A 17,916-nucleotide genomic window follows, 5' to 3' on the forward strand; every position below is an offset into this window, starting at 1 on the left:
ACAGGTACAGTACATTCAATTGACATTCTACACCTGCTGAGCTGGTAGCTGAAGCATATGTTGCTCTTCATGTGTCTGGCTTTACAAGCCATAAGAGCAAGGGGATGCTGGGTTCCCAAAGCTCATTGTTAGGATTTAAAATGGTGCCAATGGTAATCTGCCAGTGGGGGAAAGAAAACCCTCACTTGCAGCTTTTTGAAGAGTCCTCTGTTCTTAAAGATGTAGGCATCGTGCATCCTCCTTTACCAGCCCACACTGATATCGTTAAAGCATCCTCAGTGATTCACCAATGCTTACATCACATAGAAAAGTAGCCCTTTCCTTTGATGTACTCTGTGGCAAGGTGGTCTCATGTCAAAATAGGAATGTGTGTATCATCTAACACTGGAAATGGATGACAGGAGAGGGATCACAATGATTCCCTGTTGTGTTCCCTCCCTCTGGGGCATCTGGTATTGCCCGCTGTCGGCAGACAGAATACTGAACTAGACGGATCGCTGGTCTGACCCAGTATGGCCATTCTTATGTTCACTGCAATTTGGGAATCTCACTGCTGCAAATCCATCTACTATGCCCTGCACGTTGCCAACAATCAGAGTCTTGCATAGCAGAAGGCAATTAATGACCATGCACATATTGTGTGACAACAGCCCCCTCCCCCCCCATAATGGATTTCCTGACTCAAAATGGATTTGACTGTCCTGCACACTCACCACTTGCTTTTCCACTGTCCTTACAGCTCTCATTTTGGTGCTACTGTGCTGGAAGGCTAAGGCGAGCTTAGCACACAGATCCAGGTACGTTGCCTTGTGCATCTGAAAATTCGAATGTCATGGCTCGTCATCCCAAACCTGCATGAGGAGATCATCCCACCAGTCACTGTTAAGTTTCTCTGGCCTGGCCTAGAACAAGTGCTCCGGCACCTGCCGCTGCTCCACGAATGCCACCAACTCCCTTGAAATGTTTTTCACTGTCTGCTCTCCAAAGCAGCATCACGTCTATTCTTTGGGCTCTGCTAATACTGGAGGATCACGCGCCCCATGTTTGCACCATTCAGGACAACAGTGCAGAGCTGTGCGAGCTACATTTTTCTATTAGATATGGCCAAAAGCAAGGATGACTCTGGATTTGTGGGATTTTGAAAATGAGGCACAAAAATTTATGACAGATGATATTATGGGATGGAGAATGCATTATGGGCAGTTGACCTCATGTTCCTAGTTATCCCTGCCCAACTTGTTTTAGCTCCATTGTGCATTGCCAAAAGTTCCTAAAAGACTGTGTGCTAGAAGGTGGTGAGTTGCACTGCAAGATGCCTATCCATGATGCACCATATTCTGCATTTACACAAGTGTGCCTGGTGACCATGCACACCACTTCACAAGGAGCCAAGCATGCACACACACACACACACACGACGTACTAACTATCTCAGCTGTTTACCAACATCATTTGAGTCCATATAAGTTTGTTGTATAGACATGGCAACAGTTGAGAAGGGAACCATCCACATAGAAAAGTATTTGAGTTTATCCACAGTCTAGACTTAAACATATCTTGTAAGAGTAAAACCTAAAGCCACGACAGGAAAGCCAACAGGTATCAGTATAGGAAAAGGCAGCATAAATGGCATAGTGCCTGAGACAACTTCAAGGTTATGCTGCAGACTTCTTCCCATCAGATTTTTAGGGGCAACCTCTCTAACATACACATCTCTAAAGCATTTCCAGTAGACAGATTCCTCAAACCAACAAGGAGGAAGGAACATCAGATGTCCCTGTAGTACTTCCATTGAATGAAATCCGAGGCATCATGAACATTTCTCTTCTAAACATCTACAAATCTTACTGATTTTAAAAAATTTTTATCCTCCGGCACAAAGGACTACGAAGTAGTGTTCAAATCAGAGTCCCCAAGAAAGGAGTATGAACAGAGGGGAATCTCCTTCCTTGTGGGATTAGTGGCTTTCCTAGAAGAGGAGCCTGAGAAGGACGGCTGGATCTGAATAAGTGTCAGGAATAACTGAAGGAGACAAGGAGGAAGAGATGTTCAGCAGACTCTTCTGGGGATGCAAAAATCCCATTTAACCAGTTAAATCAGGGGTGGCCAACCGTGGCTCTCAAGCAGCATGTGGCTCTTTGATTAAAGAAATGCTGCTCTTGCTGGGTCTGAGCCATGCACCCAGAATGCTCATGGCCAGCTGGCTGCTCTGTGCACATGCCCCAGCATCTGAGAGGGACAAGTACGTGGTGGCTGCTCTGGGACCTGGTTTATACGCCTCCAAAAATGAGGAGTACAGGTTCTTTCGAAAAAGCCTGCCATTTTCAACAGAACTGTCTAGACTGCAGTTTTACTTTCAAAATGGCACTTGCTCGAAAGAGCACCTTTACGTGATTATGCAAATGAAGCACAGGATATTTAAATCCCTGCTTCATTTGCAATTTTGAAGTGTCTAATTTGCATTTCTTTCGAAAGAGGGATGTAGTCTAGACACAGCCTTACTGTTCATGGCATCCCTGGATGGCAAGCCTGCTCATGCTGCAGACACACTCCGATTACCTCAGCTATAAGCAAAAATCTTTGGGTGAAAAACTGGCTTTTGACAATCCACTCTATCTTGAGGAACCTCCACTGTTCAGAATGGCCTTGCATGCATGCATGTGCAAAAAAAGCTCTGATTCTATCACTGATTCTCTTCTGCTGAGTTCCACATTTGGTGCATGCAGAGAAGAGGAGGAGGGGGAAGGAATTACTTCCATCAAAAACCTCAAGGTTTGCAGCCTCTCTGCAGAGCAATGACACGGAGGAGTTTCTCATTGTGGAGGAGGCAGCAAGACAAAGGTCACATTGTACTTTCCAGTTCATACAGAGGGACCAATTCAGGTGTCAGTTTGACCAGCTATGGGTTCTCAAACTCCACTGCACTATGACCCCGTTCTGACAGCAAAAATTACATGATGCTTGGGGACGTGTGGCCGGGGGGGAAGGGGAAGAGGCGCCACACAGGCCTGATCCTGATCCCTTCCACTTTGGGGTGGGTTGAAGACAAAGCCTAAGCCCCTGTGCCTTTGAGGGGGGGCCAAAGCCAAAAGGCTTCAGCACCAGGTGGGCCGGACTATAACTGGAGCTGCATTATCCAGGTTTTTGGCTCCAAGCATGGAGCTTGAGCTTTGCCTTAAGCCCCAGCAAGTCGAATGCCAGCAGTGGCAACCCCATTAAAACAAGGTCACAAATCACTTGGGGTCCCACAGTTTGAGAGCTGCTGAGCTAATAATTTCTATTGTAGGTGCGGATAATCCATCAGTCATGATCCCAAACTAGAGGATTCTCTAGTATGAGAATTTAAAGATGGCTAGAAATTGAATGTTCAAAGATCATCTCCAGAAGGTCTAGTAGATTTTGCAGTTAGCAGATTGGAATGATTTAAAAATAAAAATGTCAAAATAAAAAGCCAAAAAAAAAAGTTCCTTACCTGGGCTAGCAGTACTCCCTATTAAAACAGAATTTTAAAGAACAGTTTACACTTTCTGCTGTTTCTTTCTATTTCAGTTTCATCTAGTTTGGACAGTGAACTAGACTGAACAGTTCATTTCACATTCCAGGTTTTCATGTCATACCTATTACCATAGTACCTGGCACATGACAGTTACACTGGAGATTCCAACACTGATATTGAATTAAAAATTAAAACAAACTTTCAAGGAGTTTAAAAGAAAAAAAAGTCAACCTAAGTGTTTATTTACAGATAAAAGTAATGGAAAACCATTTAAAATGTTTTATTCAGCATGAAACCTACATTTTGTTTTTACATATTTTGCATATAATCTCAGCACTGATATCTTCTACATCAGCATGGGCGGTCTGGTCTTATTAGAACAACAGGAGTAACAATGCCTTTTGTAGTAAGTAAAAACTTCTTTTATGCCAAGTGGTTATGGCTGTTTTCAGAGGTAATGCTGTTCTGCTAAAAGGCTTTTGGAAGGTGGGTGGGGTGGGAGAAATTAGTGCATATATTTTTATATCCTACTTTTTCAGAATCTAAATGGGAAAGTAATTTAATACAGACTTACCCCTTTTGCCCATTTCTTCTCACATCAGGTATTACAAATAGCTTTTCCTGTCCTATTTATACCTGGCAGCACAAAACTATATCCATACCCTGAAAAACCAAGGTCCCTTCCCTTTCCCCATACATAAAGGCTGTGTCTACACTGGCACCCTTTTGCGTAAAAGGGATGCTAATGAGACACTTCGGAATTGCAAATGCAGCAGGGGATTTAAATATCCCCCACGGCATTTGCATGAACATGGCTGCCGCTCCCCCCCTGCTCGGGGTTTTGCCGGAGAAAAGCGCCAGTCTAGCTGGGATCTTGCAGAAAATAAGCCCTTTTCCGGAAGATCCCTTATTCCTACTTGAAAGGAATAAAAGTTCCTACTTGAAAGTAGGAATAAGGGATGTTCCGGAAAAGGGCTTATTTTCCCGCAAGATCCCATCTAGACTGGCACTTTTCTCCGGCAAAACCCCGAGCCGGAAAAAAGCGGCAGCCATGTTCATACAAATGCCGCGGGGGATATTTAAATCCCCCGTGGCATTTGCAATTCCGAAGTGTCTCAGCATCTCTTTTACACAAAAGGGTACCAGTGTAGACACAGCCATATACATGAAAGACTACTCATGATTTTGTGATGGAATAATATGACACTAATTGTTGCCTGCGAGAATTTTATCAGGTTCAGGAAAAGTCTTATCAGAAGCTCACGTGCCTTTCCTCTGGAAAGGCTCTGAATTTAGTAGGCCAAATTCACTGCTAGTATAGCTCCATCAGAAGACAATGGAGTCAAAACAGCTCAATATATTTCTAACTCACAGCTGAATTCTGTTTGAAGAGTTGTTTTAAAAAAAATGGTGTGTCTCCAAGAACAGATACTGGAAAAAAATGAGTTTACTAATCAGATAATGTTACCAAGTGTTCAACAGTTGTGTAGTAAAGCAAGACTATCCAGATTCAATTATTTCATGCTTGCAGTTGTTAACACAGATGTGCATTATATATCAAGATCAACATAATCAAATCACTGTTTCTAATCAAACCAACCAAGAAAACCAGACTTGCTTTTCAGGGCTGTCATAGCACGAGTTTGCTAAATGTTTTTCATTGCACAGCAATCTTCCTACCAACAACTGCAATACTTGATATCCCAACTGCAGCATGACTCATCACTAGCGGCCCCTGAGGATCTGGTAGTGACACGTCAACACGTTTGTATCTTTGTTGTTTGGGTTCATGGATCTCATATTATACATGCAAATAGTTAATTAAACTGAATAGACAGATGACGACTTCTACCAGCTTAGAACTGTTTACACCAACTTCTGAAGTCTAGTTTCCCTAGTCCTTCATTCACAAGAATATAACATAAGAACGGCCATACTGGGTCAGACCAAAGGTCCATCTAGCCCAGTAGCCTGTCTGCCGACAGCGGCCAACAGCAGGTGCCCCAGAGGGGTGGACCAAAGACAATGATCAAGCGATTTGTCTCGTGCCATCCATCTGCAGCCTCTGACAAACAGGGGCCAGGGACACCATTTCTATCCCCTGGCTAATAGCCTTTTATGGACCTAACCTTCATGAAATTATCTAGCTTCTCTTTAAACTCTGTTATAGTCCTAGTCTTCACAGCCTCCTCTGGCAAGGAGTTCCACAGGTTGACTATGCGCTGTGTGAAGAATAACTTTCTTTTATTAGTTTTAAACCTGCTACAAAGATACAAAGCTGCTCATATCAGATGAACAGGGGCTCCTGTGGGTACTTCCAATATCTAAGAGGTTTCACTGAACTGAGTATTTCCTAATTAATTACTTTGTATCACTACATCAGTATGTATCTAAGGTGAAGACTGCACAATACTGTATTTATTTTCAAAGCAAAAAGGCATCCTGTGGTGGCCTGACTCTTAACATCAAGTAACTGATGGAAGTGCAGAAATACGAATAGCCAATCCTGCTCCGCAGTTGCTTCCACCAGAGTTTCCAGTGGATAATAAAAGCTTTGACTTCTACCTTGTCAAAAGTACTTTTTACTTTTATCAGTAAGAAGTTATGTATTCATTTATCATAACATTAGGCACCACCAGTTAAATGCAGTGTAATTTTATATAAAAACATGGACAACTCAATTGTTTTCATTAAACTGGTTTTTCAAGACACCTCCCCCACCATATTGTATACTCATGGTTTGTAGACACTTTTGCATTTGTTCTCAAAAGTATCTTTCAAAACACAAAAGTATACCTTGAAAGTTTGAATGCAGTAGTCTTACTTAAGAGTTACAATTATTACTATCACCACAGCACAAGTCAAGACTGGCAGACTACAGACATATAGATCTCTTCACAGAGCTTAATCTTAGTTTCAACCTGGGAAGGATTAAACTAAACAATTAGGTGATGTGGGAGAGAAAGTTACAACAGTGAAATTATGAAATATATTTTAGGTTATGTATTTCTTTAAATTCCCCATGTGATTTTAATAAATTGTATATATTTGGGTTTGTAGGCAATGTCCAGAATGAAGGCTAGGAATGGGCCAATAAAGAAACATTAACACCTGATTTGTTAACAGACTCCAGATTAAAGGACGCAGCTAATTTCATCTGACATATTAACCAAATCCATACCTCTTGCAGCGTGTTGATATCCACGCCATCCCCCTGAATAACTCTGATATAAGGGGGCAACACCTTGTAGCCTTTTGCATTTTCTACAGCAGGGAACTTCCTTCCTAAAATGTCCAGGACCTGTGGAAAACAAAATAGAAGCAATCTGGTTTTTATTTCTCCCACTCTAGCAAAGTTTGACACCAAATCCGTTAAACTTTATTGAATTCATTTTTGTTAGCATTTTGAGAACATGCTGTGATGCAGAAAGATTCAAAGCAAAGCCATGTTGCATTCTCAATACTGCAGGCACTGTGTAGGATAGCTCTGAAAAAAAAAACGGCTTAAGAAATAATATAGTCTGTATAGTCACATGGCTAAAGAGAACTAATCACACAAACACCAGTCATCATGCTTATTTACAAATTAGCTGCTAGATTCTCCTCACTAGATCAGCCCTGAATATTATTTAATCTTCTTCTCCCCCCTACCCCATCCTCCACTTTTTTAAAAAACCCACAATGCAAACAGTGGATGGGCCCTTCATATTCCTTGGATTTCTTACCACCCTATGCCTCGTGGAATAAGGATTGCAATTTGGAGTCTCAGTTTAAAAGAGCAATACTCAATATTTAGATCTTGACTGACTGTTTTCCTGGTTCTGAGAAAGAGGTGAAGCAAAGTTCCTATGGTGATGTGACACTTACCGCAGAGAAAGTTTAAAAAAAAAAGTGATCAGGCAGATGAAATTTGTATTTTTCAAGTAGATAGTTTTTATAAATCTCAATGCATTAGCTAACAATACCGTTCCATTAGAGTAAGTTATCTACATGTGAGTGTGTGTTCTAAATAGTTTTATCATTTTTGGGTGTCACTACAGTTCTGTCTGATGAAGTGGCTGATAAAAAGCACGTGTATCTGGTTTAATGCAAGTTTCACAGTGTTTGGAGCTTTTTTGTACTTGTAGCATGTATAATTCTTTGCTTCAACGTTAAGCAATTGCATTTTCAGCCTTCTCTTAAATGGTGAGAAATTACTTTAGCTTGGCATTTGGTTAATGCTTTGTTAGCTCCTTATTGTTTATTTTTATATATATATATATAAAAAATATGTTGTGATGCGGAAAGATTCGATACAACTGAGCATTTATTAACTACCTGAGGAATAGTATATACTAACTGATCTTGCAGAGTTCTGTAAGACCTATACAAATACATCATTAAAAGCCATTTTTTGGGTTCCTTGTAAGCAGATGACTAACTGGCTTGGTAAAAACCAAGACATTTGGAACACGGAACAGTGTTTCCTTAGATAAAGTTAGAGATACATTTTTAGACTGATCCCACATGAAGTAGCCCAATGCAGCAACAGTTTTAGATCATCAATAATATAGTTCCCAAATGTGTTGGACAGCCATTTCAGAATTACAGGATTCTATTAGGAAGGATTATTTTAAAAGTATTACCTTTAACACAGTGTCAAGAGGATTTCCAGAATCTGGTCTAACAATCAGCGGTGCTTCTGGACTTCTGGTGACAATTAAATGCCTTAAGTCCTCACCCCATATTTTTTCACAAGCATTGTAGATGTCATAGCTGTCACTGACCACAGATACAGGCACTGAAGAAAACTGTGTCACTATGTGTTCAAAAGCATCTTTTTCATGGTCTTTCCCCCAAGCAGTTATGGTACTGGAAAAAATTCAGTTGAATATCTGTATTAACTGAAGTTGAGCCAGCCAAAACGCACATTTTGTATTTTTCTATATTTAAATGGTATTCTATAACTAAAGCCAACGATAATGCAAAATGACCCAGTCCTTTAAATATCTTCAAGCATAAATGTATTGCTGCAAATAAATTAAAAGCTGGTACACAGTATGTGTAGATACTAGCCCATACAAAGACTGAAGAGGCTTATCTGCTTCCTTATGCAGAGCGAAGCAAGCGTTTCTACATGCAAAGAAAGGATAACTATTTCTATGTATGTTAACATTAGAAACTAAGAAATTCAGCAAAGGTTTCAAACAAACTGGGGGATGACATCTTACCTGTGTTCAGCAGCTGGAATAGAGTATCCTGGAACAGGGTCTTTCGTTCCATAATACTTTTTAATTAAAGCAATTCCTGCTACTGTGTCGGTTCCTTTAAAGTTTACCAAGTGAGCAGATGCTCCTATTCCTGCTGTCTGAGAAACAGGGAGAGGACTTTGAGTTACAGTGCCAAATCATGAAACCTAATTATCAAGTATTGTACAGAGTGAGTTTAATACAGCAAAGCACTTGTTTAATTCTAGTTTCTCCTCTATTTAGTTTAACAGTCTTATACTATCCAGAAGATTTCCATAAAGAGGAAAGCTCTCCAGGTCATGATAGTTAAGTCAAGTTCTTAGGAAAGTATTCTGAACACACACTGCGCCACAGTATCCAGACTGTCAAAACATTACAAGACATCAAAGTGTCAAAGAGTCAAAATGTATTTGTGCAAAGATACTACAAATTCTTGGCTATATACTTTTCAAAATAGAGCTAGACTTCTCAAGCCATTGAGCAATTAGTGTTACCTCTTGCGAAGAAACTCCTCTGTAGCCAAAGTCATGCAGTTTGTACTCCAGCCCTTTTAAGCTGCCAGATGTCTCTAGCAAATATTTTGCTAAAATTTTCTTCTGCTCCCTGGAATTTGTGGCCACTGTGATCGGATACCATGACTGAACAAGAATAGTCTACCAAAAAAAAAAACCCAAACAAAAACAAAACCACTATTATCAGGTGCACATAAGTGAAACATGTTTGGTCAAGACTCAAAAAAATCCCTACTTGGCAATTAGCCAAACAACAGGGACTACTGGCAATAAGCCAAGGGGAAATACATATGGGCACTGCTAAAAGACTAAACAAATTAAGTATAGTAAATGGTGTCAATATGGGCCCAAATGACTTACTAGGAAAGTACTATCACATCACTCCCCCTTTTTATTCCTATCTGTCAACTTAAAACTAATTTTTAGAAGTGATGCCAAAAATTTAGGCAAACTATTCTGAATATAGTCAATGAGTTCAATTTAGTTTCAACAACACACAAAAGTCAATCCCCACACCACGTATGAGCACTGTTGTGCATGTCACCCATTTATTAAATAAGCTTAATCATACATTAGACTTCTGCAGCAGGTTTCAAGAGAGAGTGATCTTTTGAAAGCAGAAACCATCTAGTTCCAGAGATCTTACCCTAAACCAAGTAGAATGATTGTTAATCCAGTCTTCATTTTTTCATGAAAGCTTAATTTTTTAAAGACTGACCTCAACCCAGTTTGTGAGCCAATAGCACTCTGGATCTGTGTTTTCTACTGTGAAGAGTACATTTCCTCTGGGAATGACAGAGCCTTCAGGAACAGCCTTTACTTCTATTGGAAGATGTCCTTCATATTTCTGTAAGATAAATTAATAATGGCATTAGTTGGTAGGAACAACTGGACCAGCCATGCTTTCATTAATCAGACTTTATATTTGCTAAAAAGAAAGCATTTACAATTAAACAATGTTTGAAAACAAAGCCCCCACACAAATGCACCGAAGCCTATTCATTTAAAGGGGCACCAATTCCACAAAATAAATAACCATGTTCCTCCAAAGGGTATTTAGCAACCTTTGAACACACTCATTTTAGGAAACCGTGCTGCTGTCTATCACTCAATTTTCTGTGGTGTTTTAATCTTGATATTTAGGTCATCTGCCATTTAGAAAATGTATGGTCTCATTATGTTTTGATACAGGCATTTGTTTTAGGAGGAATAAACTTTAAATGGGATTCTACTCTATCCACGGACTATGGAATCTAGACTCCTAACATTTTATTCTTTGAATTTCTAAACAACTGTTAACGTTAACTTTGATGCTTAAAATATTTGACACTCTGTAATATGATGCAGCAGCCTGTTTGCAATAGAAGAAGTTATGAGACAGCAACCCTAACACAACTATTACACTCTAGTGAAATAGCATGACTCAACTGACAGGTAGCAGCTTGAGTAGCTCCAAAGGAATATGCCTTAGGAGTCTTTCCATAAAGTGTACAAATTGCTGCTTCAACAGCTTCAGGTGCTATACCGATTAATAGATGACTTTCATTCAGAATTTCAGAAGTATTTTTTACATGGCGACACATCCAAGAAATCCAGGTTAAAAAAAATAAACACCCCTCCCCCACTGGAGTTTTAGAAGCATCTTTGAGTCCATCCCTGTTTAAAAGACCCTTATCATATTTATACACAGCAAGGAATCAGTTAACCAGACTGACCAAAGATGACCGAGACACTTCCCAAGACAGAAAGCTGGTAACAACCATCCAACAATAAGGCTTTAAAGATCAGTCAATGCTATTAAAAAGGAGAAAAGCCTAAAGAAGAAAAAGGAATCCAGGTTAGATATGTGAATGAGTAGTCAACTATCCAATAAGCAAATGCTGACTCCGGGCTCCATGCAGTACTGCTGCTTTAAAACGCCACAGGTAGCCTCTCTGCAGCACTTTCGCCTTTGAAGTGTAGCAACAGCCCTGAGGCTACACTTCCAAGGCCGAAACACCCTTATCGACTAATCAAATGGTCAATGCAAATTGCACTGACTATTCAATAAGCCAAATAATCAACATTTTACATCCCTAATCCAGGTGATTAGATAATAAAATAGGGTTCAGTTCTCTTCAGAAGTAATGTGGGAAAAACCTAGAAATATATTCAAAGGATCTATGAACAGAAGTAGATAAACACACATGCACACCCTTATAGCACTCCTGATTTAATGGTAAAATGTTACCTATTTTACAATTCGTAAAAATTGAGAATTTCCATTCTGATGGTCTGTTTTAATTGCCAGAGGACATCCAGGCACCCTAATACCTTCTCACTCACATGCCATCAAATACCTCAGTCATGATCATTAATGGAATATAAAATGCTGTGTAAAATACTTTAATCTATCATACAAATTGGCAAAGCAGCAAGTTTCAGTGAGTGGAAACCCATGAGATGAGCATTAGTACCATTCAACTGCAAAGGCTGACAAAAATCTGCCCACACTAAAGGAAAAATGCTTTCATTTGAGAAAAGTTACACACACACTCACACAAAACCATTTTCAAAGATAGTTGTTTTGGAGATTTTGTGCCTCAGAGAAATTCCAAACTGCTCTCTATTTTATAACAAAACTGATTTTAAGAAGCAGAACAAAATTTAGACACCCATTTTTCATATGCCAATTAAAATTTATTTTCTCCATTTACTACTTTACTCAACCTAAAAGTTGTAGTGCTTTCTGCATTAGAAGAAAAGTTGCTACAATTAATTATAGCAAGTGATATAATACAACCAAGCAGCAAATATTGTATTCTATACACTGAAATTTGCCAGTGACTCCCCACTCATTCTAGCAGGGGATGGCAAGCATAAATCCCTATTACCTGTAAAGGCATATTTGACATTTGTCAGGATACCAAATTTGCTTTATCGATTTACAATTATTTGATTGTTCTGTGACACCTGCTAGTACTTGCAAACTTTAGCAGTGATCCTAAAGATGGAAATAACCAATCCTCCCAATTCACAAATCCTACCCAGAATTTCCTTGAATTAAAACATAATAGAGATTTTTACCTCAAGAATATAGTTCCATCCCTTTTCATTGAAGACATCATCTTGAAAATGCTCTCTGTACACTTCTTTGGCTTCCTGGATTTTCTCTTTGGTTATCACTTTGCCTGCAATGAAAAACAGTTAAAAGTAAGTTTTTAAAATTATGACATTGTCTGATGCCAAGCATTATTAAACACCTGTTTGTGAAGAAATAAAAGAGCTTTTTATTATCAAAGTTTTCTCCCAGACATGAAAAAGTTACTTTCCATCCAGCTTTTGGAGAGCAATCATGTAATAACAGATAGTATGCTTAAAAGCATTTTTTGCGCTTTACAATTGTCTTGCAAAAAAAGAGACTGCCTAAGGAAATTGGAGAGCTTTCACTATCAGCTGATGGCTAGTCAGGATCTACCTGGAATGAGCTGATTCCTAAAGAAAAGAGTGTGATTCCCAAGTCTGAATGGCCATGCATGCTAAACTATGTTCCTCCAAATCAATGATCCATTCCACAGAGTTGAGTCCTTAGAAGGACATGCTGAAGAAGTCTGCAATGCTATTGCCTCTGTCATACTCTTTTTTGGCTTAGCAGGGGACTTCCATCTACAAGACTGCTAACCTGACACACCCCGTAAATGTTTAATATTGTTAAAATATTGTTTAATATTGTCTTGTAATTCTTTAAAAGCTTGATAGAAGCTGTTCTAGTAACATCAACTAGCCTTTGACAACCCACTGTAAAATCAAATTGGTATGCTTAAAGTCTCCAAAATTTCAATTATGCTGTGATTATTTTGGGACAATTTTCCTATTTCAAGATGATACAAAACAAAGAGAGAGGAAGTTCAGGCCTTATACTTTTCACAATGAATTATGTGGGATCAGGGGCAGATGAGCATTTTGCGGGGCCCAAGGCAGCACAATTTCGCAGGGCCCCCCTTTGCCACGGTGCATGCGCGGTGGCACCACGCGGTGGCATGCGCAGGGCTTCTTGAAGCGTGGAGCCCAGGGTGGCCGTCCCGCTCACCCTGCCCCATATCCGCCCCTGTATGGGATGGCCAAAATGATTTTTTTCCTTTAGTGCCAATATTTGGCAAGAACGGGGTGAGATTGACATTGGTGGAGTCTTGGTTAAGATTTGCACAATCTGTGACTAATGATGTAGGAAAGGGATTGTTGGTGTAACAAACCAGAATGAGGGGAAAAATCAAAATACAGTGCAAGCTTTGTTATCTGGCACTCTGTTAACAAAAAGACTTGATTAACCAGCATTGCCAAGTCACAATACCACTGCATCTGCAGGTGCGCGTGTCTAGGCAGCTGTTGCAGGGCTTCTGACAGCTGACATCAGCAGCAGGTGCCTCCTTCCCCCTCAGCCTGCCTGAAGCGGCCTGGAGTCAGATCTGTTGGTAGGGGTGGGGGCAGAGCAATAAGCTTTTTGTTATCTGGCACATTCGATTAACTGGCAACCCCCCATTCCATATACATGCCAGATAAAGCTTTCACTGTAGATATTTACTTGAAGTGCAATAAATAATTGTATCTCCAGACATGAGTCTATAATGCAGTGTGAAGTTATAAAATGTACACCTTTAAATGGTCTGAAAAAAATACAAACTTAACTACCATGGTCAATTAAAATTCTGTTATAGATCATTACTAGAATTAAAAGCAAATATGCTTAAGCACAAAAAGTTACTAATATGCATGTAACTAAACACATACAGATTGTACTTTTTCAAGTTTTGAACATAAAACTTATTTTCCTCCAAATCTATTGCTACTTTTTAAAAAGTGATTCCAGGTAACTTATCTTTTGTTCTGATTTTTTCAAATTTTGATGTTTCAGATATTCATCTCAAACACTGTAATATCTTTACACAGATAAAAATACTTGTTATTCTTTGATGTAGATTTTAGTTTCCTGAATCTCATTGATGCCTACCAAAAATGGAAGGCGCCAAATGTGGAAGACCATTTTACAAGACATGACATCTCATTAGAGTCATGAGAATAAAATGACACTTCAAATTTAAAAAAATAAAACCAACACAGAACTAAGATAATCTAAAAACTGTTACAACTACTAGAATTTAAGAAGCTTGGAGAAAAATACAGAGATTTATGTCCAGGCAGTGTTTTATCTGAAATTATGAGACAAATACCTTTTAAGTACTTATTTAGTATGTACTGCAACCCGTAAAATACTGTTTCCTCATATTTCACCTTCTTTAATTTGGAATTCTCAGTCTTCTTTTCACGACATTCAAAGTAGGAATAAACTTTGCTTGTATTAGGTGGATATTGCTTATAATGTGTAACCTACATTAAGAAAAACCTCAGTAAGAGCTCAAAATGCCACAAAACAGACAAAACAGACAAAAGATCAAAAAATAAACAAGATTTGTTAGAGTTTTCAGCAGTGTTCTTTTTTACATGCGACTGAATAACCCCAACTCTTACGAGCAAGGAGGAACAGTCTCATTTCCCCACTACACTCATCTAGGAGCTGGAAGGATGAGTGGGGGATTTCTACTAGTTTCATCTCTCCCTCAGATTTCTGATTACTCAACCCAATTTCACCTGTTTTACCCCTTCTACCAGCTATTTTTCAATCTTTTTGTTTCGTAAATACATGTTTAGTTTAATGTTCCATTCCCAATTGCAGGTTATCCTAGTCACAAGGCTGGTAAGAATGCTTTACGCAGATCAGATTCTCAAGAAACTGACGGAACTCACCCAAAAAAGCCTCCCATCTACCCCGAGTGAACAGAGGAGTCGATTTGTCAAGCTCTGATTATGTTCATGCCAACTCTCAAGCCTCAGTTATTGCTGCTAGTTGTGTTAAATAAGTGGGTTGGATTTTCTTCAATGGAAGAGTTGTATTTTCCCACTGAAATTACTAACGAGATTTTGTTCAAAATTTCTATAAAAGTTCATCTTCAGGCACAGACCAGGCATTAGGAGCTGAGCATATGAACACAAATGGTTATAAAATGTACCTAGCATTCTATCAGGTATTGCTGGGAACTCTCTTAGATTCATATAATATACATATTACACTTCAAGTTTCATTATATCTTCCTTTCACATAGATGGGCCATTTTAGCCTTTAACTTCCAAACCTGGTTTTCCTCTTAAAATGTTATAATTATACATAACCTCCAATTGCATGAGAGACAGGAAGGCTGGACAATGGTATAAACTGGAATACGAAATTATTTTCAAAAGATTTAGTTGGTTTACATATTCTACTACGTAAATGTCAACTCCAATGTCACAAATCAGCTACTTTTCACAATTTTTGAGAGACTATATACTTATACACTAATATACATCAACACACTTCACAGAAAAAAAAAGGTAAGATGTCATCACTGCTCAGGATAGAAAATTGGAAGGAAAGTGCTAGAAGTGTTTGCATAGCTCTATGAAGACTGACAGCTTTCTAGGCTTGAAATATTTTTTCCCTGCTACTTCTTACAAATTAAGAGGATTTTAAGGCACTCCAGTGTACTCCTGTGGGACTTCTGTGCTCCTGTGCAATGCATAATTTTGCAGAAATTAACATTGTGCCTGTAGAATTTCCTCTTCCTCACAGAAATGGGCTGCAGTGTTCCTAGTCATCATTAGGGGCCATGGAAATTGGCAGAGCCCATCTTGCATACAGAAGACATTGCAGGTGGGGGGTGGCCTTCCCGGCAGCTGTAGTTCACATCATGCCCAGAGGGACGGAGAGAGCAGTGTGCAGGAAACACCACTCAGGCCTGGGACTGAGCATCAGGCTGGAGCAGCTCCCCTTCTGCTGCCGGAAGGAGGCTGCTCCAGGCCTGCGAGGCCTGCTGCAGACAAGGATGCTTCAGCCCAACCAGAGCAGCCCTAGTCCATGGTGGGACCCAGCACATCACAACTCCACCCTGCTTCTCCTCCACCCCTCTTCTGAATTGGTTAACCGGTTGGTCACTACGTTTAACCAGTTAAACAATTAAACAGGATTTTACATCCCTATTCTGCACTTGGTCCCTGGACTGGGAGGATGAGGGGGACCCCCCCCCCCACAGCTGGGATCTGGGAGGGGTGGGAATATCTGGATGGGGGCCTTATGGAGGAGAAAGTTTGGGTGCACTGGCAGGGGAAAGCCCTGTACATGGGCTATAGTAGGTGTCTGGCCCTCCAACTGGGCTTTTAAAACTCTCTACTCCTGTATGAATGTGCGCGCGCGCGCGTCCATATTGCTATGAACCATACTTGCTGACAGCTATTTTGTAATTACATAATCATGTTCGTTTCAGTTATCTGGTAATTAATGCCATTTTAACAAAAATTTGGAAAGTTTTTCAGAACCTCAAAATATTATGAGTGGAATTATTAGATTTTTGGCACAGAATACTCCCAGGAGTATCAAGTAATTTTTTCTGTTTTGTCATGTCTTTTTAGAACAGCATTTCATAGCTTATTTTTTACAGTATCTGATATTTTCCCCTTACCTGTATTACTAAAACCGTAGCGTAAAAGATTTTAAAAATCCAAATTTTCTTTTTTCTCACTTATGCTGTTCTATTTTTTGCATTTCACTCAGCTTGGACAGTGAACTAGACTGGCCAGTTTCACTTTCTGGTTTTCACATACCAGCGCAATGTTGTGTTTAGGTATCCAATGCTGCAAGGGAATGTTTAATAAAATCACAAAAAGTGTAAAATAAAAGGAAGATTGTTAATCTTTGGCCTTCAAAACATAAGACCTAAATTTGGAGCATAGATAGCAAAGCAGATTATTTTTAAATGTCTGCATTTATTTCAAATAATGAAAGTACTGCAGAAGCAATAAAGCTCAAACATCAACCACAAATGCTCCAAATGCAGAATGTTTCTTACTGGTGATGTCAGAACCAAAAAAAAAAAAAAAAAAAAAAAAACCACAACCTGGATTTTTCAGACTCAGTCAAGAAAAAAATATTTTAAATTGGAAAGTCAGAAAATTCTGTATAGACATTGACAGAGCATATAGAGCTCCACATAGCCACTTTTACCAAGCAATTCTTGAAGCATGATCACACCTGAATGGAAGTACTACCATTAGAAGAATTCGAAAAATTTAAGTTGTGTTGAACACTCACTTCCTCTTAATGCTTTATATATAAACAAATGTTTGACCACTAAAATTACATTACGTGGTCTTTGATAAGATATTTCAAGACACTGGATTTGTGATATTCTGTGCGGGACAGTGTCGCACTGAACTGAACTAATCATGTGATTAACTTTCCCGTGTGTGTAAACTTGCAGAATTATATCCTTCATTAGGCATTTTTCTGGATTTGTCAGCTTACATCATTGTAACAGGATATTAAGTTTGTCTGAATACTGAAGTGTGGTACTTGTGCCTATTTTAGCTAGTTATACTGGGCTCTGATCCAGTACCTGCTAGTTCCCTCAGTTTGCATACAGCAACCTTTATCCTGAAGTATCCCAAGCTGCTTCCCAATTCAAAATGATGTATCCTATTATTTTAAGAATAGTTACAGACAGGGTAATTGAGTTGGCATTAGGATCAAACAGTGGTAGTATAACAGTACACAATTATAATATACCCTGGTCCAAAATGAACTGGGGCTTTACCTACACTATACTTCTCTATA

The 17,916-nt window shown here is 39.3% G+C and overlaps 1 protein-coding gene across 2 annotated transcripts in view; it reads right to left on the reverse strand.

The window, feature by feature from the left end:
• The window catches only part of NAMPT (nicotinamide phosphoribosyltransferase), a 49,676-nt gene that overhangs the window by 15,810 nt on the left and 15,950 nt on the right, over positions 1-17,916 (reverse strand). Inside the window, exons 2-9 of one of the 2 annotated variants that reach the window (XM_075926987.2) lie at positions 14,444-14,600; positions 12,303-12,406; positions 9,955-10,083; positions 9,219-9,377; positions 8,707-8,843; positions 8,122-8,347; positions 6,678-6,797; positions 3,473-3,490 (exon numbers count right to left, since the gene is read on the reverse strand). In XM_075926987.2, coding sequence (XP_075783102.2) covers positions 3,473-3,490; positions 6,678-6,797; positions 8,122-8,347; positions 8,707-8,843; positions 9,219-9,377; positions 9,955-10,083; positions 12,303-12,406; positions 14,444-14,600 — 1,050 coding nt within the window. The remainder of the gene's footprint in view (positions 1-3,472; positions 3,491-6,677; positions 6,798-8,121; positions 8,348-8,706; positions 8,844-9,218; positions 9,378-9,954; positions 10,084-12,302; positions 12,407-14,443; positions 14,601-17,916) is intronic. The other variant, XM_075926996.2, reaches the window with a different exon arrangement.

This window comes from Pelodiscus sinensis, chromosome 1 (genome assembly GCF_052426305.1).
Source record: "Pelodiscus sinensis isolate ZL-2025 chromosome 1, ASM5242630v1, whole genome shotgun sequence".
NCBI classification, from domain to species: domain Eukaryota; kingdom Metazoa; phylum Chordata; order Testudines; family Trionychidae; genus Pelodiscus; species Pelodiscus sinensis.